The sequence below is a fragment of the Bacillus rossius genome, chromosome 3 (genome assembly GCF_032445375.1).
Source record: "Bacillus rossius redtenbacheri isolate Brsri chromosome 3, Brsri_v3, whole genome shotgun sequence".
Classification (NCBI taxonomy): domain Eukaryota; kingdom Metazoa; phylum Arthropoda; class Insecta; order Phasmatodea; family Bacillidae; genus Bacillus; species Bacillus rossius.
In genome coordinates, this window is record NC_086332.1 from 110,264,678 (window position 1) to 110,284,490 (window position 19,813).

The following is a 19,813-nucleotide window of genomic DNA, read 5'->3' on the forward strand; positions in this document are numbered from 1 at the left end:
ATGGCAGGTCCGTCCAACTGTGGCAAAACGTGCGTTCTACTGAGTTTATTAGAGGAACCAAACGGTCTTAGGTTCGAAAATGTGTACCTCTATTCCAAATCGTTGATAAAGCCAAAGTACCAGCGCCTGGAAACGATTCTACGATCGGTGGACGGTCTGGAGTACTTTCCGTTTAATGAAAATGCGGATGTGGTGCCTCCTGGTGAAGCAAGAGCCAATTCCGTGTTTATTTTCGACGATGTCGTGTGCGAGAAGCAAGGCATAATACAAAAGTACTTTGCAATGGGTAGGCACGCCAAAGTGGACTGTATTTACCTATGTCAGACATACAGTCGTATTCTCAAGCATCTGGTACGTGACAACGCGAACGTCATAGTACTTTTTCGCATGGATGAACTTAATTTACGTCACGCTTATGACGACCACGTAAACACCGACATGACATATCCAGGAATTCAAAGACATGTGCTCCTTGTGTTGGAAAAACTAAGCACGGATTCCTAGTTATAGTCAAGGACTGGCCTCTATAGAAGACAAGGTTTCGATTAGTTTATCATCAAACATGAGTCATAGCATTTGGAAATTCGGCCGTGGCAGTCGAGACTTACGTACTGCTCTCAAGTCTCACGACGACGATATCCGCACATACATTTCACTACTGGCTCAAAAAGTAGAAAGTGTGTAAAACGAATTACTAGAGTATCTCGTTGCCATCGACCAGCACGTGGAAGCCTCGGATTCTCGAATTCGCGACATGATCGAAGTATCGAATGCACAAAGACGTGACGATTTGAGGACTTTCCAAAGTAGTCTGCATGCATCACTAACTCACTTGTCAACAAATTCGAATTTAGCCAAACACAAGAAAGAAGTTTCTGCGAACGAATAAAAAAAGTATAAAAGGAGATCTTGCAATATGTTTTCAGCCAGTACAATGTCGGACTTGGCCAGTGACCTTCATCGTGCTAAACAGTCTGTTTGTGAAAAATATCTACTTGCTAGACGAACCAGACTTGCACGTGAGATGGAAAATGAAGAGATATTTAAGCCAATCACTAGTCGTCTGGACGAACTTAAAAATAAGGAAGAACCAACCATCACTTTGAAGGCAGAATTTTAAGATGAAATGACAACTGTAAAGAAGAGAAAGTATGAACCAGATCGAGAAGAAGAGGACTTTACGAGTACAGAGTCCATGTACAAGAAAAAAATACCGAAAAAGGTACACCAAATTAATGCAATGGTCCGTTCATACCTGATATCGTTTACGAGTCGGAATAATGACACGACCTATGGAGTGTACAGAAAACATAATAAGTGGTTCCTTGGAGCTAAATAAAGACTTTCTACCAGGAAATATTGTGCGCGTAGAAAAGTTCAAAACGCGCGGGACTCCGGGTCTGTACGAATTGCTATTTCGCAAGGAGCCTAAAGGATATTCTCACAAAGATTTACAAGAGTACAAAAAACTGCTAGAGCTAACCAATGCACATTTTCGCATTAACGATCCAGATAGTGGCGTATATAAAGACGAAGATCATTAAAAAATCGACATTCTCGCTAATCTCTTCAGTGAAATAACAATACATGGTGAAGGTTTAAAAAAGCGAGTAAGTGGTCAAAACTTTGACTATGTGTATTGGGACGATCCCAATGAATTGGTTGATCGCCTTAGACTTTTACACGCTTCGCTTGGTGCAGGAAACTATTCGCAAATCAACGAAATAGTCTCCATACTCGAAGAACTGAGGGAAGCCGGCTACGTACAATGAGAAGAACCGGAATCGCTCACGAACTTCATGCTCCTGCTAGACGAAAATACCTTCGTCGCAAAGTCATAGTTCACGGAATTGATGATTTATTCCAGGCGGACCTTGTTGAGATGATACCATATTCCCGATTGAATAAAGGTTTCAAGTACATGTTGACAGTAATCGATGTTTATAGCAAGTTCGCTTGGGCTAGACCTGTACAATCAAAGACTGCAACTGAAGTAGCCAAGGCCATGGACAATATTTTGCGTGATGGACGTGTACCGTCGCACCTGCAAATGGATCTCAAGAAAGAATTCTACAATGCAACCTTCAAGGCTTTGATGAAGAAGTATGGCATCAAACATTACTCTACATTTAGTAATGTCAAAGCCTCCATTGTTGAAAGGTTTAGCAGAACTTTGCGTTCCAAGATGTGGCGACAGTTCACGGTTAATGGAAATTACAAGTGGTTGACATCTTGCCGAAACTAATAGGTGAGTATAATTCTACAGTGCATTCTACCACGAAAATGAAGCCAAAGGACGTAACGAACAATCGTCTGCTTCGAACAGTGTTTTCCAACACAAATAAGAAAGATCCACAAAAGCTTAAAGCTAACGTCGGTGACTTTGTGCGAATCTCCAAGCAGAAAGACATCTTCGAGAAAGGTTTCGCTGCGAACTGGAGTCCTGAACTTTTCCGTGTGACACATCTTCGTGAACCGGAGCCTAGGACCTACTACCTCGAAGATTTGGACCACAAACCTATTCGTGGCGGCTTCTATGCCGAAGAGATTCAGCCTACGTTGTATCCCGATACGTACTTGGTGGAGAAAATGATAAAATGTAGAAATGGACGATCCTGCGTCAAGTGGTGGGGCTTTCCACCTCGCTTTAATCCGTGGGTAGCAGATAAAGAAATCGAGAATTGCTAAAGACTTTAGTAAATAGCCTGTATTTTGTTTGTACTTGTAGTAGTGTAGAATTTATGTAATAAAGTTTATGTTTGTAAAAGAACTTGTGGTAATTTATATCTCGAACCTGTCAATTTTGTGTTATTTTTAATTAAATTACTTTATTTTGTGCATTGCCCAAGCATCGATTCAATCAGTTAATTAATGAGTGATTTTTTCGATGAATATTAAAATTTTTTCCAAATTTATGGGCCAACAAATACAAATTTCCAAGATGGCTTACTGGAGGCTGGTAGTAGAGGATGTTAAGTCTCTTTTAGGATTTTCAACATGATTCATTGAAATTAATATTTTTTACATAAAATGAAACATTATTGCAAGGATCGAGTATCGAACCAAGGACAAGAACTGATCGAATCAATCTGTAAATTGATTGAAAATATTATTTTGTGAATTTTGGAATTTTTCCCGAATTTCTAACTAAATAATTACACAATTCCAAGATGGCGCCCAAATGACAAGATGGTGGGTGTCACAGTAATAATAATAAATGATTACTGAACTCTAGCGGGTAAGAATTAAATTAACATGATGTCAGCACACTCTAGCAGACGAAAACAAGATGGTGGCTTCCATCAGACGAAGAAAAGATGGCAGACATGACATCATACCAGCTGATGATATATACCTTGGTATTAGTGGTGGGAGGTTAGTCTGCCGATGGCTACCGTGGATAAAGGATCTGTCGACGATTTTTTTTAATTTTGGCTCTTACCGGGTTCGAACTGAGGTCTTCAAGGCGTAAGTGCTTTTTTTATGTCTTATTTTATTAAAATTTGATTAATAATTTTTATTATAATTTTTGAAATTTTTTCCAAATTTCTAGCATACAAAATTACAGTTTTTCAAGATGGTGGCCGTAACAAATGTGCAACATTCTAGAATCCAATATGGCGGATGTAACTTAAAGTGTAGCGATGATGTCATAGTCATCTAAGATGGCTGGCATTACAAAACATGCCAAATTTCTAGAATTAAAGATATGCAACAATATGTGCTACAGTGTTTTTTTTTAGATTTTTCGTTAAAAATTTGATTATTTTTTATAAGTTTAAATTTTTTTCATTAAAATTGGATAATAAATAAATATTATCAAGATGGTGGACATGACGTCGTACTAGCTGACGATACATATAAATACCTTGAGATAAGTGATGGGAGGTCAGTCTGCCGGCTGCCTCCATGGGAGAAGGACCTGTCGCCATCTTTTTTTGACCTCGCCAGGTTCGACTGAGGACTCCGAGCTCCATTACGTAAGTGTAAATTTTTTTAAAATTTTTGAAAAATAATTTTTTTATTAATTTTTTTAAAAATATTTTTTATTAAATTTTTATTATTAAATTTGATTGATTAATTTTTTTATAAATAATAAAAATTTTCTTTATTATAACATAAAAAATCCGATGATAAAGATTTTCAAGATGGCGGCCGTAACAGAAATTGCAACGGTGACATTATCATTCAAAATTCCGGAAATCAAAATGGCGGAATGTTCTAGAAAACAAAATGGCGGCGATGATGTAATCCAAGTTGGCGGATCCAAGATGGCCACCAAGGTCAAGGTCAAAGGTCATTCAAGATGACCACCGTGTCGTCACAATCCAAGATGGCGGTCGGCACAATCCAACATGGCGGTCGGAACCTCAGCACCTCACCCTGAACCCTGTCCCCGGACATACTATTATATACTACTGAGCTCCAGTGGGGAGAGTGAATGTGGTTAATTGGGCTATCCTTTCCGAAAATGTAAATATTCGAACGATTAATCCAAAACTGTACACCACACAATTCCATGCTTTCAGTACGTGCTAGGAGTGACACAAACAATTGAAATAAGGAAATGTTGACTATAAGCAGTCTGCACGCGCGCGCAGAGGGACTCACCACGATGCGCTTGGCACTGGCGCTCGTCTCCTTGCCCAGCTTGAGGTTGGCGGAGATGGTCATGGCCTCCAGCACGCTGAGGTGCGGCAGCAGCTGGTCGTCCTGCATGATGTAGCACGACATCTTCCTGAAGCGTCGCAGCTTGCGCTCCTTGTTGTTGATCAGCACCGAGCCCGTCAGGTTGCTCGTCCTGCCACACGCACACACGCGCTCCCGGTCACCTCACCGCACTCTCGCGACACAGTCCAGACACTGCATTCAGACTGCCAACAGTCAGCACGGCCAGACTACCAACTCCACTGCGCACCGGCCTGCTTCCCGCGGGGCGTTCTAGTCACGGCGCTTCCATGACATGACGCCCCTGCTCTCAGCCAATGGAGTAGTGCGATACTGTTCGCGGGGTTGCGTTTCTGGCCCAAAGTTACTCAACAACAATTGCTTGTTTGGCATTCTGTATAATACACACTTTCTTCGCTTTCTCTTTCTCCTCTTTCAAACCAAAGTGTCACAAAAAAAAAGTCGGCCGTGGTTTTCGTGACCCCACCTCACCCTTTCATTATAGCTTTATCCTTTCTACCAACCCTTAGTTTTTAAGAACACACTGTGTTGCGAACACCATCACAACAGGAGCTGACTTTCAAATTAGAGACCGCTGATACCTGGCAGCCCATAGACAAGAGCGAGTCTCTGAAATGTGAGAACAGATGTGGTTGTAATGAGATTGATTACATGCTAATAATGCTAAACATATTTGGTTAGCGAAAAGGCCCTACAGTTTACACATAACTGAGTCATCCTTCTTGAAGGGCGGAAATAAAATTATAACATTTTCTACAGTCCGACTTCGTTTGTACTCATGCTAATTATTCAATATAAACTAAGGAGTCCTTGCTATAAAATAGGCAAATGGTTTAAAAAAATCTTATTGTTTAGGAATTTTTTAAAGAGTCTAACAGAGAAATACTTTTTTCAAGCTAAATAGTTCTACATATTTTGTTTTTTTTATAGTTAATGATATAAGTTTTCTTTATCTAAAGAAAAGTTAAAAAAAATGCTAAGGTACAAGTGAATTATTAAATATGAAGTATATGTTGTAATTCAGTTAGCTAGAGTATTAAATTCCATATTCAAACAAGCACGAATGATACACAACATTAATATTTAAGGGTTTTCTTATGAGTGATCCATATTATAAATATTATTGTGAAGGGTGATTTTATTGAGGTAAAAGAGATATTGCTGATATATATATATATATATATATATATATATATATATATATATATACATATACATATACATACTGTATATATATATATATAATGGCATAAGAAATGGCAACTTTCTGAAACATTAGTATTTTATCTAGGAATATATTTTTAAAAATCTACTAAATAACAAATTTGGATAAAATTGGCCAGAATAACATGTTTTATACAATTATTATGGAAAGTTTCAAATTATTAATGAATGTGTATGGTTATTCTTATAAAAAGATAAAATATTAAGACATTTTCTTTTACGAATATTTTTAAGTGATTGTTATTCTTGGGGATGTTTTTGACTGCGTAAACCATGTCTGAAGTAAAGTGCAAACATTGAATAAAACTGTTAACTTACATACATTACTATTTAGAATACTTAAACAATTACTAAATATTATAATACATTAATATCGGTTAGCTGGAAGGATTAAAATACAAAAAAATAAATAAATATGACAATAGTGTTCAACACTTATATATATATATATGTATGTGTGTGTGTGTGTGTGTGTGTGTGTGTGTGTGTGTGTGTGTGTGTAGTTATGTTATTTCATCGAATTTAGAGATATTTTATCGGATATTTTTGAGTTTTTTTTATTGCTATTTGAGACTTAAGTGTTATCTCTTGCCTACCAGTTTTGACCATGTAACACGAGTCAAATATAGACGCTAAAATTCTCTAGACAAGAACTTTCTTCGGAACCTGTTGGTACGAACATATTTTAATGATAACTACACCTGGCCAAACGCCCTATCCGCTTATAGCTGATGACACCGTCCAATTTGAAAGCGGACACTTCTGCAAGTTCATTTGGAAACCAAAAATTCAACGACCATGGGTTAGACGACCAATAATCCACGTTCGTGGATCTTCTGATTTTTTTTTTTAAAGCAAAAGGTAGGTTAGATGCATGAGATAAATAAAGTTATCGTAAAAATACATTATTTTTTATATTTTTTTTCCCGGTAGAGTAGATTTTCGCTCGTCTAGTTGATCGTAAAAACCTGAAATGAAAGGTTGTTTATATTAGGACAGTAACTTTGAAAATATTCTAAAATCACGAAAACTGATAAATTCTTTACTAATGGTATATTTTATTCCGACTTGACAGTTGCATAATGAGCGGCGAACTTCAGCTGCGCTCGGGACTGATCTGTGTTCAGAGTCTCTCATATCTTAGGCTTCGTGTTTCATTGCACAGACACAGTTGGGTAACCCAAGCGTCACGAATACGAACGGAGTTGTTTAAGTTACAGCTAAGCACTTGTCGCACAGGAGCTGACCGACAGTTCAAGAAGGAAAGTTCACGCTGATACTTCCCCATAGGCGAGCACAGGGAAGGGTGTTTTGGAAGTTAATACACCCCCCCCCCCCCAGCGGAAATTTTGGACCCAAAAAGACTCAAATTGACTCAAAATGACTCAAAATTCCTACAAAATTCCCATTTTCGAGGGTGAGAGTGCGGCTGAGTGGCGAGAGACTGTATGCGTGTACAAGCGCAGGGTAAGAGGCGAACCACTGTTGAGCTTTACTCCAGTGAGGAGTGCGAACTGCGGAACTTGACAGATATTGAGTGACCTGAGAAGAATAAACATTCTTAAGTGTGAGTAATTGGTGATTAGGTTTTTTAAGTAAGATTATTTATTACTAATGTAATTATTAGTAATCAATAAAACTTAATTAGGCTATCCCTTACGAACCTAGCAGTTCTCCCCACATTATTAAATCGGAACAATACGTTCGAACGGATGTGATAGTCGTCATATTATGGGAGCTATAACAATTTTTCTGTTTTTCAAAAAACCTTACCCATTAAAACTCTTTTGGTCTGATATTTAAAAGATAAAAACGAGCCCTCACTCAGGATCAGAGGTCGGGAACCCGTGCCGCATCGAGCCTGAAGTTGGCAGGACGAAGCGCTTCCCGGCGCGGGCGTGTCCGTGCAAGTCTCGACATGTCCGTGCAAGCCTTGACATGTCCGTGCAAGCCTCGACATGTCCGTGCAAGCCTCGACATGTCCGAGCCTAGGTCCTCCTGCACTTCTCAGATCTATTTCTCAGTCTGTCTCGAGCTGTAGTGCGTGTTACAAGTCCCCGCTATGAAGCAAGTATGTGTTACAATTTGAGAAGTGCCGAATGTTTATTTAGTGGGTTCAGTGTCTCACCAAATTTGTGGTTGCAAGCTACCCTCAAACAAGCAAGTACTTTCAGTTCTATTTTATAATTTACGGAAAGTGAAGTTGTCTCTTGCCGAAAGTGCTAATTTAGTGATAAGGGAGTGTTTAATATTTTGGGAGAAGGCAAGGATCCCTACAAGATCACTGCAACATTGCCAGGAAAAACTCAAATTACATTCTCATTGCGTAACCTACAAAGGAGATCTCATCGGTCATCGGAAACGCAGCGTGAGCGTGAGAATGAATTCATATTAGATGTAAATAATTTATTTGATATCGCGCATGCAAATGCTCTGGAGTTAATTAAAATAGAAGAAGATAAAATATTTTTGCAGGTCCAAAGGGAACCTGGACGGAAAGGGTGTCTTGCCGGGATTGACAAGAAGACGACAAATAGGGAGGAACGGTCAATCGAGAGAGCCATTAAATTTGATGAAAGGAGGGCCAAAGAATAGGCACACCGCGAGGGTAATATTAAATTTCACTTTGACGCAGAAAGTAGTTCTGAAGAGTCTGATTCATCCGACATACCTTCATCTAGTTTGTCCCTACCTTGGCCCACCTAAATAACAGGACCCGCCGAAGAAAATTCCGATGAACCGGATAAAGTAATGCGCGGTCGGAAATGCATTTTCACACCGAAGTTAATGGCAGCCTTGGATCGTTGCCAAATAAGTCAACGGAATGCAGTATTCATTTTAGAAGCAGCAGTTGAAGCACTAGGACTTAACATAACATATATAGCTCTCAATAGGACTTCTCTACAAAGATATAGAGAAAGGTTTAGGAAAAATAACTATCAGAAAATTAAACAACTATTTCAAGAGGATGTGCCTAAGTTTGTAACTGTGCATTGGGACGGTAAGCTACTTCCAGCATTGAATGTGCAAGATCCAAAGCAAGAAAGGCTGTCAGTTATAGTTTCCTATGATGGTAACAAAGAAAAATTGTTGGGGGTACCAAAATTAGAAAATATTTCAGGAAGAGAGCAGGCCTCAGCTGTTTGGACTGTTCTGGGAGACTGGGGATTGCAATAAAAAGTTCAAATTATGTGCTCCGACACTACTGCGTCTAATACAGGACGTTTCAGTGGCGCTGTAACGTATTTAGAGCAATATGCCGAAAGAGAGCTAATATACTTTCCCTGTAGACATCACAGACTCGTTTTGCAGAGTGTCTTCGAACAGGAGTTTTCAAAGGCTTCGTGCAGTCCAGATATAGTTTATTTAAAAAAAATTAGATAACAATGGAATACATTGGATCACGAAAATTATATCACGGGGCAAACTTACCTAAAAGAAATATTGGTTGAACAAGAACATGCGAACATTACAAATTATTTGTATGATGCGCTGCAAAACAAAAATTAAAACATGATTACCGTGAACTGACAGAATTGAGCATAGTTTTTTTTGGAAAGGATCCAGAACAGAACTACAAAATTAAACCTCCAGGAGCTCTCCATCATGCCCGATGGATGGCGAAAGCTTTGTATTCCTTTAAAATGTTTTTTTTTTCAGTCGTCAGTTAGCCTTGAATGTGTCTGAAGTTAACAGTTTACGTAATATATGTGTGTTCTTAGTGAAACTTTATGTAAAAGCCTGGCTGGAGTGTTCGTTAGCTGTACAGGCGCCATTGAATGACTTACTATTTATAAAACAATTGAAAAAATATGAAACCATAAATAAAGGTATTTCGTCTGCTACACTGAAGAAATTTTGCAGTCACTTATGGTATTTATCAGAAGATTTTACTATTTTAGCACTTTTTGATCAAAATGTTGCTGTATCATCAAAAATAAAAATTGTTGAAAACTTAAAACGGAAAAATCTCAACACGGAAAGAAAGTATTCCGTTTCTCCATGCGATACTTTTTACCTTACAGGAAGATCATTTCTGTATTTATTTTTGCTTATGAAATTTATGAAAATATTGTAAACATAACGGAAACCTGTCATTATTAACCATGCTTGGCTCAAAACCCATTTTTATATGGCATATACATAAAATGTTATTATTATAGAGTATAATAAAAATGGTTATGGATTTTTTTTTTTTCATTTTGTTTCAGATAAAAATATTGAAGACTTCATTTCCCAAAAAAGTTTAAATTTTCTGAAAAAATTAGAAATCAACACTAACTTTTTGAATCATAGCCCATACTTTTGGGACGCAGACGATGAATATTTAGAGAGTCAAAAAACAATTAGTAATTTAAGAGTAGTAAATGACACGGCAGAGAGGGGCGTGAAATTAATACAAGATTTTAACGGACTGTTCACAGCTAATGAAGAACAAAGACAATTCCTTTTTCAGTGTTGAAGACCACAGGAAACAATTCCCTGATTGCAAAAAAATAATAATAATAATTAAAACGAAAATTTGTTTAAGTTGGAAATAATATTTTACTAAGCACCTAAATGTTTATTAAAAATGTATTTTGAAAATAAAATGATATCTATTAGCATCTTTAATTTATTTGCATGTTTTAATTTGTTACCCTTTTTCCCCCATATTCAAGGCCGATGTTGCACGGGCTAAATTTAAATTTACAGAAGGAATTTTGTATATTGTCATTTAACGGAAAAGGGGGAAAAAATAAGGGTTAGGGAACCTAGAATTACGAAGTTATTTATTCTCCCCCCCCCCCCCCCCAAGGCTGTGTCGAAGATTATAGGATGAAATCCCTAGAATGCAAGAAAAAAAATCATCAAGACGTAAATCTGTTTAAGTTTGATTTTAACTTTTTTATAAACATTCCAAATCTGTATTTATTTTACTAAAAAATATTCATTGTAAAATAATAAAAAATATTAACAGCATTTTCAATTTATTAGCGAGTTTTAATTTTTAACCCTTCAGTGCCATATTCAATGGCGATGCGGCACGGGTTAACGTTAAAATTTTCAAAAGATATTTTGGGTATCGTCATTTTAAAGGGAAAGGGGAGAAAAAATGAGGGGTGGGCAACCGGGAATGACGAAGTTTTTTTTCCACCCCTATAAATAAGGACCACCCTTATATATATATATTTATATATATATTTATATATATATATATACTTTTGAGTTGACGATGGTTTTGGGGTCTATGCACTATGATACGGAAAACGAAAAACTGTGTAAAAAGTTTTGGACGTCGCACCATAGGTAAGGCTACAATATGTAGTATTTCTTCGAAATAACAACCCAGTGCTGCTTCTTAAATGTCCTTATAATAAAATGTGCAGCGCTGTTGCAGAATAATTGATACAATCTTTAAAAAAAGTAAATTTATTTTGTTGACACTTTTAGATATCATAAAAATTGTAACTTTAAAAAATTAAGACTTGTCTATTTGTAAAGATTTATTTCACTACAAATCGCAATACTTGTAGGAATTATAAAGTTTCAAAAGATTTTATCTGTTATACAAAAACATGGCAAAGGCACATTTTCACACATTGTTTAAACTTACTCTGGCGTTTTAATTTATACAAAATGTTTACAAAATACTGTTTGCTAAAAGTTTAACAAACTATTAAAATGTGTGATTAATTAAAATTTTATATGCATACCCTGAGATTTTATAATACCTGAGTTTGCTCGAGGTTCTATATTACAGAACGGCGAGGAATAATAAAAGGAAATCTGATCGATGCAAACTGGATCACCAAATAAAGGAACTCAATCACAGAGCCTACCATGGCTTTCGGGGTTAACTTCAGTTTTTTTCTGCTTATTATTGAAAACAAATTGACACTCAATAATCTAAGAAACGTGAGAATGTAAAGCTTTCGGTTTATGAATCTGGCAAGTCCTAAACCACGGCTCCATGAAGCAGCATCCCATCCTCATGTACAACTTCCATGACGCTGCACTACATTCTAATAAGACATCTAACCACGAGGCAGCAACGCTGATGGGACACTTCTTCCACATAGATCGACTTCCAAAGGTTCCAATTTTGAGGGATGGCACAGTAGGCTGAGGTGTGGATGCCTTCCCTTCAGTGTAGATGGTTGAATAAAACTTTTGGAAATATGCTAAAAAAAAATTAGGTCGGTACACACTTATTAGAAATAAAACCAACATATTTTTAACAATGCAATGTTAAGGTTACAATTAGCTAGTAAAAATAATATAGCTTATTTGTTTTAGTTGATTAAATTATTAAATTGCATATAAAGTTTAATTTAGCTTGTATCGTAAAGTTTGTTCACAATAAAACACTATCATAGAAATTGTGTATTTGTTGCGGTTGTATTTTGATTCACCGCAACGTTCTTCTTTCCCTCCCGATTTTGTTCTCCTGAAGGCAGACGACCCGTCAGACATCCAGGCGTTGACGGTTGTCTAACCCCTCTGCAAGCTTGTGCAGCTCTTGCCACGTGACCGGGACGGGCGTGGGAGTGACCGCGTGACAGGTCACGTGCCTTGAAATTGGTTCAGCAGTGTATCCTTCCGCCCGCACTCTGCACTGTCCTGTAATGTCGTAGAGGGGCGGGCTGGACTAGAGGCAGAGCATCGGAGAACTACAGACAGACGTCACCGGTCGTCGCCTGATGCCACAGCGTCACGCCGTCCGACCACGCGCTGCCCGGAGCATTTGGACTTGGCCTCTGCATCAGGTAAGAAGTATATCTAGACTTCGGACCAGCCCGATCGAGGAGGAAGAAGTTGTGCCAGCCATAAGGGACTTAGCGCAGCGGTGTAGCAAGGTAACCCGGCAGCCCAGTTGTAAAGGTAACACGCCCAACGAGTTGGAACTCGCGGAGCGAGTTGAACTTAAAACTCGCTCATCGGAATTTGGTAAAATTAGATGCATAGGTTAGAGCCTGAAGTTTGAAAAGTCTCGCGGTGACATAACAGAATTTTTAGTCACCGGGCGAGTGAAGAAGCGAGCGAGTAAGGTGATGTAAACACAAGGGGGCATACACGACGTGTTTGGCGTACTGTGGCGGAGCGGACAGAGGCCGATCACGACTACAAACCACTGACGACTTGTGAATATTACCCGGACAGAACAGCTGGTTGTTTTAAATAGAGAAACAAGGGACGTGACGTGTTTGGAACGAGTGTACCAGGTGCAGTTTCGGTCGTGTCATCAACGAGTTCGGAGAGATGGTGCGGGGCCAGTGATTCAGCCTGAGTGCTCTAGTCATCGCTGGGACTTCCTCCGGTGGTTCAGAGTGCTGCAGCAGTTGGGAGAGCGCTACTCCACAGGCGCAAGGAGGACGGGGGACGACTAGGCGTGGGGCTCTGGACTGGACGACATATTCCGGACCTTTGAATATATATATATATATATATATATATATATATATATATATATATATATATATATATATATATATACATACACACACACACTGTTAGAAGTCGCCAGCCCAGGTTAAAATTTCTAATACGGTTTGAGGTAGTTGGTTAATTCACCGCCGCAATCGCCACCATCTATAGGGCATCGACTTGTGGTGGTCCCTAGCGGACAAGTGTCGAACTCTTCAAACACCCCTTCCCCCTCCCGTTGAACGACCTTCAGCTGCAGTGAATGATGGGTAGGGGGTGCGGGGAATGACAGCGGGCGACAGTGCTGCGCTCTAACGTGTAAATAACAACCTAAGACGATACAGGGCGTTACGGCAGCGCCCTGCAGCGGTGAAGTTCCCAAGCTGCTCATCATACGCTCCTGAAAAACGTAGAGTAAATCCTATCCACTCGCGACTTCTGTACAGTATATATATTCAAAGGCCGGACCATGAGGCAATTCCTTGATGATTCAATTTTAACTGTCTTTGGTATAGAGGAATACCTGGACATTGCGATCGTCGTTTCAGTATTAATGTGTTATTTATATATTGTAGTTGTATTACGAGACGTAAAACGTAAGAGTAACAAGGTGGCGTTTCGTGTCTCATATTTAATGCTGTTAGTTAGTTAAGTTTTACAGAGTTCTCGAACACAGTTGATATGAAGTTGTTTTAATTGCTCAAGTTATCGCACAAATATGGTAATGTTTTTTTTTTTTTTTTGGTTTCGTGTGTTCACTTTTATGATGAGTATTGATATTTTTAAAAATATTAAAATCTATTGTAATGGAGCAATTTTCGATATAGTAATTTAAGTCGATATACATTTTGATGTAGCCATAAAAGTTACATTTTTAGCATATTAATTTTTGGTGGCTCCAATACCGTAAAACGTTTACTGGGATTGTCACAGGAGTTTATTTTTTCTAATTGTTAATGAGTAATTAAGTATTTTCTGTTCTGGGTTTATAGCTGTGCTATGGGAACGTGTTGCTGTGCTGCAGGAAGGATTTTGCACTCAAGCGAGAGAACATGTTGTCGATAGTTCAGTTCATGTAAATTTTGTGTTAATCATTCATACCGAATAAATGCGGTTCACACACAGTTTTTGGGTTCGATCGTTTTCAACCCTATTTTACCCCTCTTGGAGTGCAACATATTTTATTTCACGGCTCCAAATGAATTATAAAAGGTTGTGTATACTTATCCCGCGATATGTGTAGACTTGCCATACATACAATGTGTGTAGACTTGCCCCGTGAACTTTTATCAAAAATGTTGAGGAATTTATATGATGTGTTATTCATTCAGAAGGATTAGCTGATTTTGTAGTTCAGGATTATAGTGATATAGTTTGGTATTTGTATTTTATTGACGTGAATATTATTGTAATTAATATTCGAATTAAGAGGTTTTATTTAGAAAAGATGTTATAGTCATTTTACTGCTTTAATTTACCGGTAAGATTATTTTTTATATGTACGCATTTATCGGTATTTTATTTACTTTCAATATGGTTTCTATGCTTATATTTTAAGTTTATATTTATGTGGGAGTTTTTCTTAAGTTTATAGAACATTGGGTATTGTTTGAGTGAAAGAAAGAACGAAGGACAGGTGCGTTTCTTGGCGGCGCCAATTGTTTTTGGGCATTTTTTTTTTCAGCTGCCGAGGCTTTCTGGCAATTTCTGTACTATTTATGACGGGAAAGTTGAACTCATGCATTTCCCACAGCGTTTATAAGACTAGCGCGAGATAGATAGAGAGAGAGAGAGACAGTAAAACATGCACGGACTTCTGGAAGTTTTATTTTTAGTGAAATGTGTTATAGTTGTGATAGCTGTGTTTTGATTGGTCTTGAAGGTGACGCAACTGCCTACTCCCTGTGCAGTGGAAGGCTGTGGCGTCAACTCGCTTTAAAAAGTAAAAGTAACGAACTTAACAGCTTTAGTCCGGGTTGCTCCGGTAATCAACCTCGTTTGGGACATTTATTTAGAATATTAACGACCACAGAGTCATCGGCATTAGGCCCACTATGGGGCTTAAGTAATTTTTAGCCGCTATCCCAAGGACACATTTGTTATTGCCTAATACCGTCGATGCCAATAGAAGGCTTCTGGACTTATTTGCGAAATATTATGTTTGTGTGAGTATTGAGAATGTTTTGAACATCATCGAAATTAATAAAAATTCACTATTCGAGCAGGAAAATTCCGCCTGTGTTGCTGGAAAAACCGTGGGTACTGTTTGTGAACATTATGTAATGGCAGACTGAAGTGTTTTCAGGATTTACCTTTTTTTTTCCTTTTCAGACAGCACCAAGGGTGAGTGACCAAAATTTCTAAAAGGGTGCACCACCGTTGGGTGACCAGAAATTACTCTATGGAGTATATTTCCTAAAATGCCAAAATCTCTGATGTAAAATGTATTATAGTTGGGCGCCTAGAAAACTCTATAAAGTACTAGTGTTGTGATTGTGTATGTAGCATAACTACTAACCTCTACAGAATATTAAATAAAATATGTCTTGTTACGCTGGTAGTGAAAGTAAATTATTCTCAGGTTGTATGTACTGGTGTAGTTTGACTCAGTGTGAATACCAAACAATAAAATGTCGTATAATTCCTTAGCAGTATGTCTCCTTCTCTTTGGTGTAAGTATTCTGACCTTAAAATCAACAAATATAAGTAGTGTGTTTAAAAGCATTAACTTCTCTATGACTGCTGATCTCAGTGTAATAAAAACTAATTATTCTTTCAAGACAATCCAAGCTAAATATTTCTGTCTATCTAGTTTAACATACACATGATATGTAAGTATGGTTATCAATCGGAAAAATAAAATATAATGAAAATTTAACTTTTTACTAGGGTCAAAATCATGGTTGTATGGGTGACAATACTCTTTTGCAACATATCCAACTGTAACATGAAAAGTGACAGAGTCAATGATTAGCAAGCAACATACAAATACCTTTGAGACAATTATTCATGTTTAAATAGGTTTTTCATTAAACAAAATTTCAATATCCGTTATACTTAAATGTCTTTCAGAACTAATTACGTTTTACGTAATTGTATCACTGAATAATAGTTTGGTTATCAGTCAATATTTTAAATATTATTGAAACACATTTTAACTGGCAAATTAGTCTTTTCTTTGTTTTTACTAGCTCAGTCTCTTTCGGTAGATCAAACTGTCTCAAGACTTCTGGACCTGGGGCTATTCTTTAAACATTCAAGACAATTAATGACTTTAACAGATTTTAACTTTGATATCGTACATATTACTGATCAATGTCAGTTAACCAGGTCCAGTATGTACAAGCTACAAGTCTTTACGTAGTTAAGTAGTATTAAGTTGTTTTGCGAGTTTCAAATTAGGTCTTGATCGTAAACATCATAGTTTAAGATATCTTGCCATTAAAATAGGACAGGTAACTTCTCGCTGTTCTTGTTAATTCGGGGATGGGGCAAACAAACCTCGTCGCGTCGTTACAATACCAAGAGGCTGTGGAAAACCTCTACGAACCCCTGTCTCTCCTCCGATGTTGCTGGTTAGATCTCACTCTCCTCCGATGTCGCTGGTTGGGTCTCCGTCTCGATGCACCTCCTCTCGTGCTGCTGGTACTCCAGCAGGACTGGCGTCGGTCACCTGGAGTCGTCTAGAAGGATGATGTCCTCCGGTACACCGTCTACGATGCCGTCTACCGCTGTCGAACTCCTTCCATCTCGAAGATTGATAGTCCTTTTCTTCTTTTCTTCTTAATTCGTCGTTGATCCAGTTCTATTTATGCTGTTAGTCAAAACTTATCGTCGTCGTCGATTCTTTAGTAGAGCTTCGAACATCGGTAACTACCTCTTCTTCATTGTGTAGTTCCGGTATTTATTATAAAATCATCAATTTCACGTAGATTCTAGCTATTCAGTCGTCGTACCAATGTTTTACGTGATATTCTTACATTCATTTATGACTAAATCACGGAGCTCTTTCTCTCTAATCCTTCTCCCATGCTAGTAGAACAGAAACTCCAGTTCCAATTTGTTTCAAACAGTCAAAGCTTTCTCTATTGAACACTCTCCGAAATCACACTGGAAATACTAAATTCTTTAAATAAAATATATGCGCAGTCGAGCGTCCAATCACATATACTCTTTCCTCAGTAATGACCCAAAAACAATATTAAAAGGTGTAAGCTCATTTCCTATTCGTCGCCGTTTAACAAATGTTTGCAAAGACATTTCATAAAATTATTACTTAGATAAAACATGAAAATACTTAAAGAGTAAAACCAAATTGACCTGACCATAGAGATACAATACTGGTAAATATAATTCATAACAGGACTAAGACAAAGTCATAGAGGTAAGAAGTAAAATAATAAACATAAAATTCATTTCTATTGAGGGCTTCTCAAATACCTCTATAGAATAGTCCCCTTCAGAAATGTGACTAACGAACTATACTCTGATATAGGTCTTAGGACCATTTCTCATCATACAAACATCTCATCTATATTCTAATTATTTGCAGAAAATTTACATTTCATATTATTGACCTTATTTACATACTTACTTGCAAACAGAGTATTGTCACCGATATATGTCTTCAAACGGACATATGTGTAACAGTGTATACTATTCTACAGGAGTGTAATATTTCCTCAACTGCGTTATATTATAGTGTCCTATTACTTGTTTCGTTTTAATGTCAGACAGTTCGTAACAGTTACTTCTAATAATCTTCGTGATCATATATGGTCCATCGAAGAGTAGAAATAGCTTCTTAGTAACGTACTTCCAAAATTGGCTTACTGGATTCGTTCTCTTGAGTACTAAATCTCCACAATTAAAACTCATCTTGCTGGAAACTTTCTGGTATTTTCTCCGAAGATCCGCCGTGGATGTCAACTTGGCTGCGACCAACTCTTCAGTTTCCTTCTGTATCTCGACTAATTCTTTATCTTCTGCGGCCAGAGCTTCATCGTGATGTCTCGGTAGTAACGATGACGGTATTATCAATGATCTTTTTCCTGTTAACGCTTCATATGGAGTAACACTGGTAGAACTGTGTACAGTATTATTCAAAATGCATTCAATGAAAGTTAATTTACTCATCCAGTTCTGCTGTGTATCGTGGCAGAATGTCCGCAACATATTACCAAGTGTGCGCATTTGTCTCTCCACAGGATTACTCTGCGGGTGTCTCACCGAAGACGTGGTGGGTACGATTTGCAGTTTTCTGAGTCCTTCTTGCCAAACTTGACTCATGAATTGTGTGGCATGATCTGAAATAATTTTCTCCGGTCGACCCACTTCCGCGATAAACTGTTTAACTTTCTGGAATACTATCTTGCTGGTGGCATTGACTATGGGATACAACTTGGTGTATTTTGTAAATAAATCTACCATCACGAACACATATTTCACCCCGGCTGTTGATCTAGGTAATGGTCCCAATACATCCACTGATACCAACTGCAGTGGTCTCTCCGGAAGGATAGGTTTAAACTCACCTTCGAGATTTTGTTGGGCATGTTTCGCTTTCTGACACAAGTCGCACGATCGAGTAATGGCGGCGACTGACTTGTGCAGATTCGGAGAGTATAGCTGCCTAATCAATGACTGTGTCAGCTTCTTTGAACCAATATGCCCGCAATTCCTATGAACCTCCCAAATAATCGAGTTGATGTTTCGCTTCGGTATTACCGGCTTCCATGGCTCTTCAAATCTGGCTTTTCCCTTGCTATGATTGAACAATACTCCCTCCGACATGCAGTATCTCTCCTCTAACCTAGTTGGAACCTCTGAACCCTTCAATTTATCTATTATGACCTTGCAGAATTCATCTTCCTGTTGCAGTTGAGCTATCTGGTCAAAAACATTCTTGATTGTTGCGTTATCTTTAAGTTGTTGTGTCACAAGATTAGCTACCAAAAATTCCTTGGAGTTCTTCCTCGGTGTCAATTCATCATTCAATACATCGGGTATTCGACTTAGGTAATCGGCGACTACATTCTCTTTCCCTTTAATGTGGCATATTTCCAAGTCAAACTCTTGCATCAGCAAGCACCATCGTGTCAGCCTGCTACCAAAAATTTTGCCTGCTTTTAGACACATCAGGGCTTGATGGTCAGTCATTAGCTTTATATGTTCTCCCAGAAGCAGGTCTCGAAACTTCTGCAGAGCCCATATTATTGCTAGTGTCTCTTTCTCCGTGACCGTGTAATTTCGCTCTGCCGAATTCAATGTTCTACTCGCCATCGCTACGGTACGTTCTACTCCCTCATCGTCCATTTGCGCGAGCTTCGCCCCTAAGGCATAATCAGATGCGTCTGTGTATAGTAGAAATTCCCGACCTAACATGGGATGATAGATGACTCGTTCTTCGAGAAAGACCTTCTTGAGTTCTTCAAAAGCTTCCCGCTGTTCTGCTTCCCATTTCCACAGCTTGTCCTTCTTGAGTAGATCAAAC

The 19,813-nt window shown here is 38.1% G+C and overlaps 1 protein-coding gene across 3 annotated transcripts in view; it reads right to left on the minus strand.

The window, feature by feature from the left end:
- LOC134531128 (ATP-binding cassette sub-family G member 4-like) overlaps window positions 1–19,813 on the minus strand; it is a 350,550-nt gene that overhangs the window by 88,949 nt on the left and 241,788 nt on the right. For all 3 annotated transcript variants that reach the window (XM_063366709.1, XM_063366711.1, XM_063366710.1), the window contains exon 5: window positions 4,612–4,801. In XM_063366709.1, the coding sequence (XP_063222779.1) occupies window positions 4,612–4,801 (190 nt within the window). The remainder of the gene's footprint in view (window positions 1–4,611; window positions 4,802–19,813) is intronic.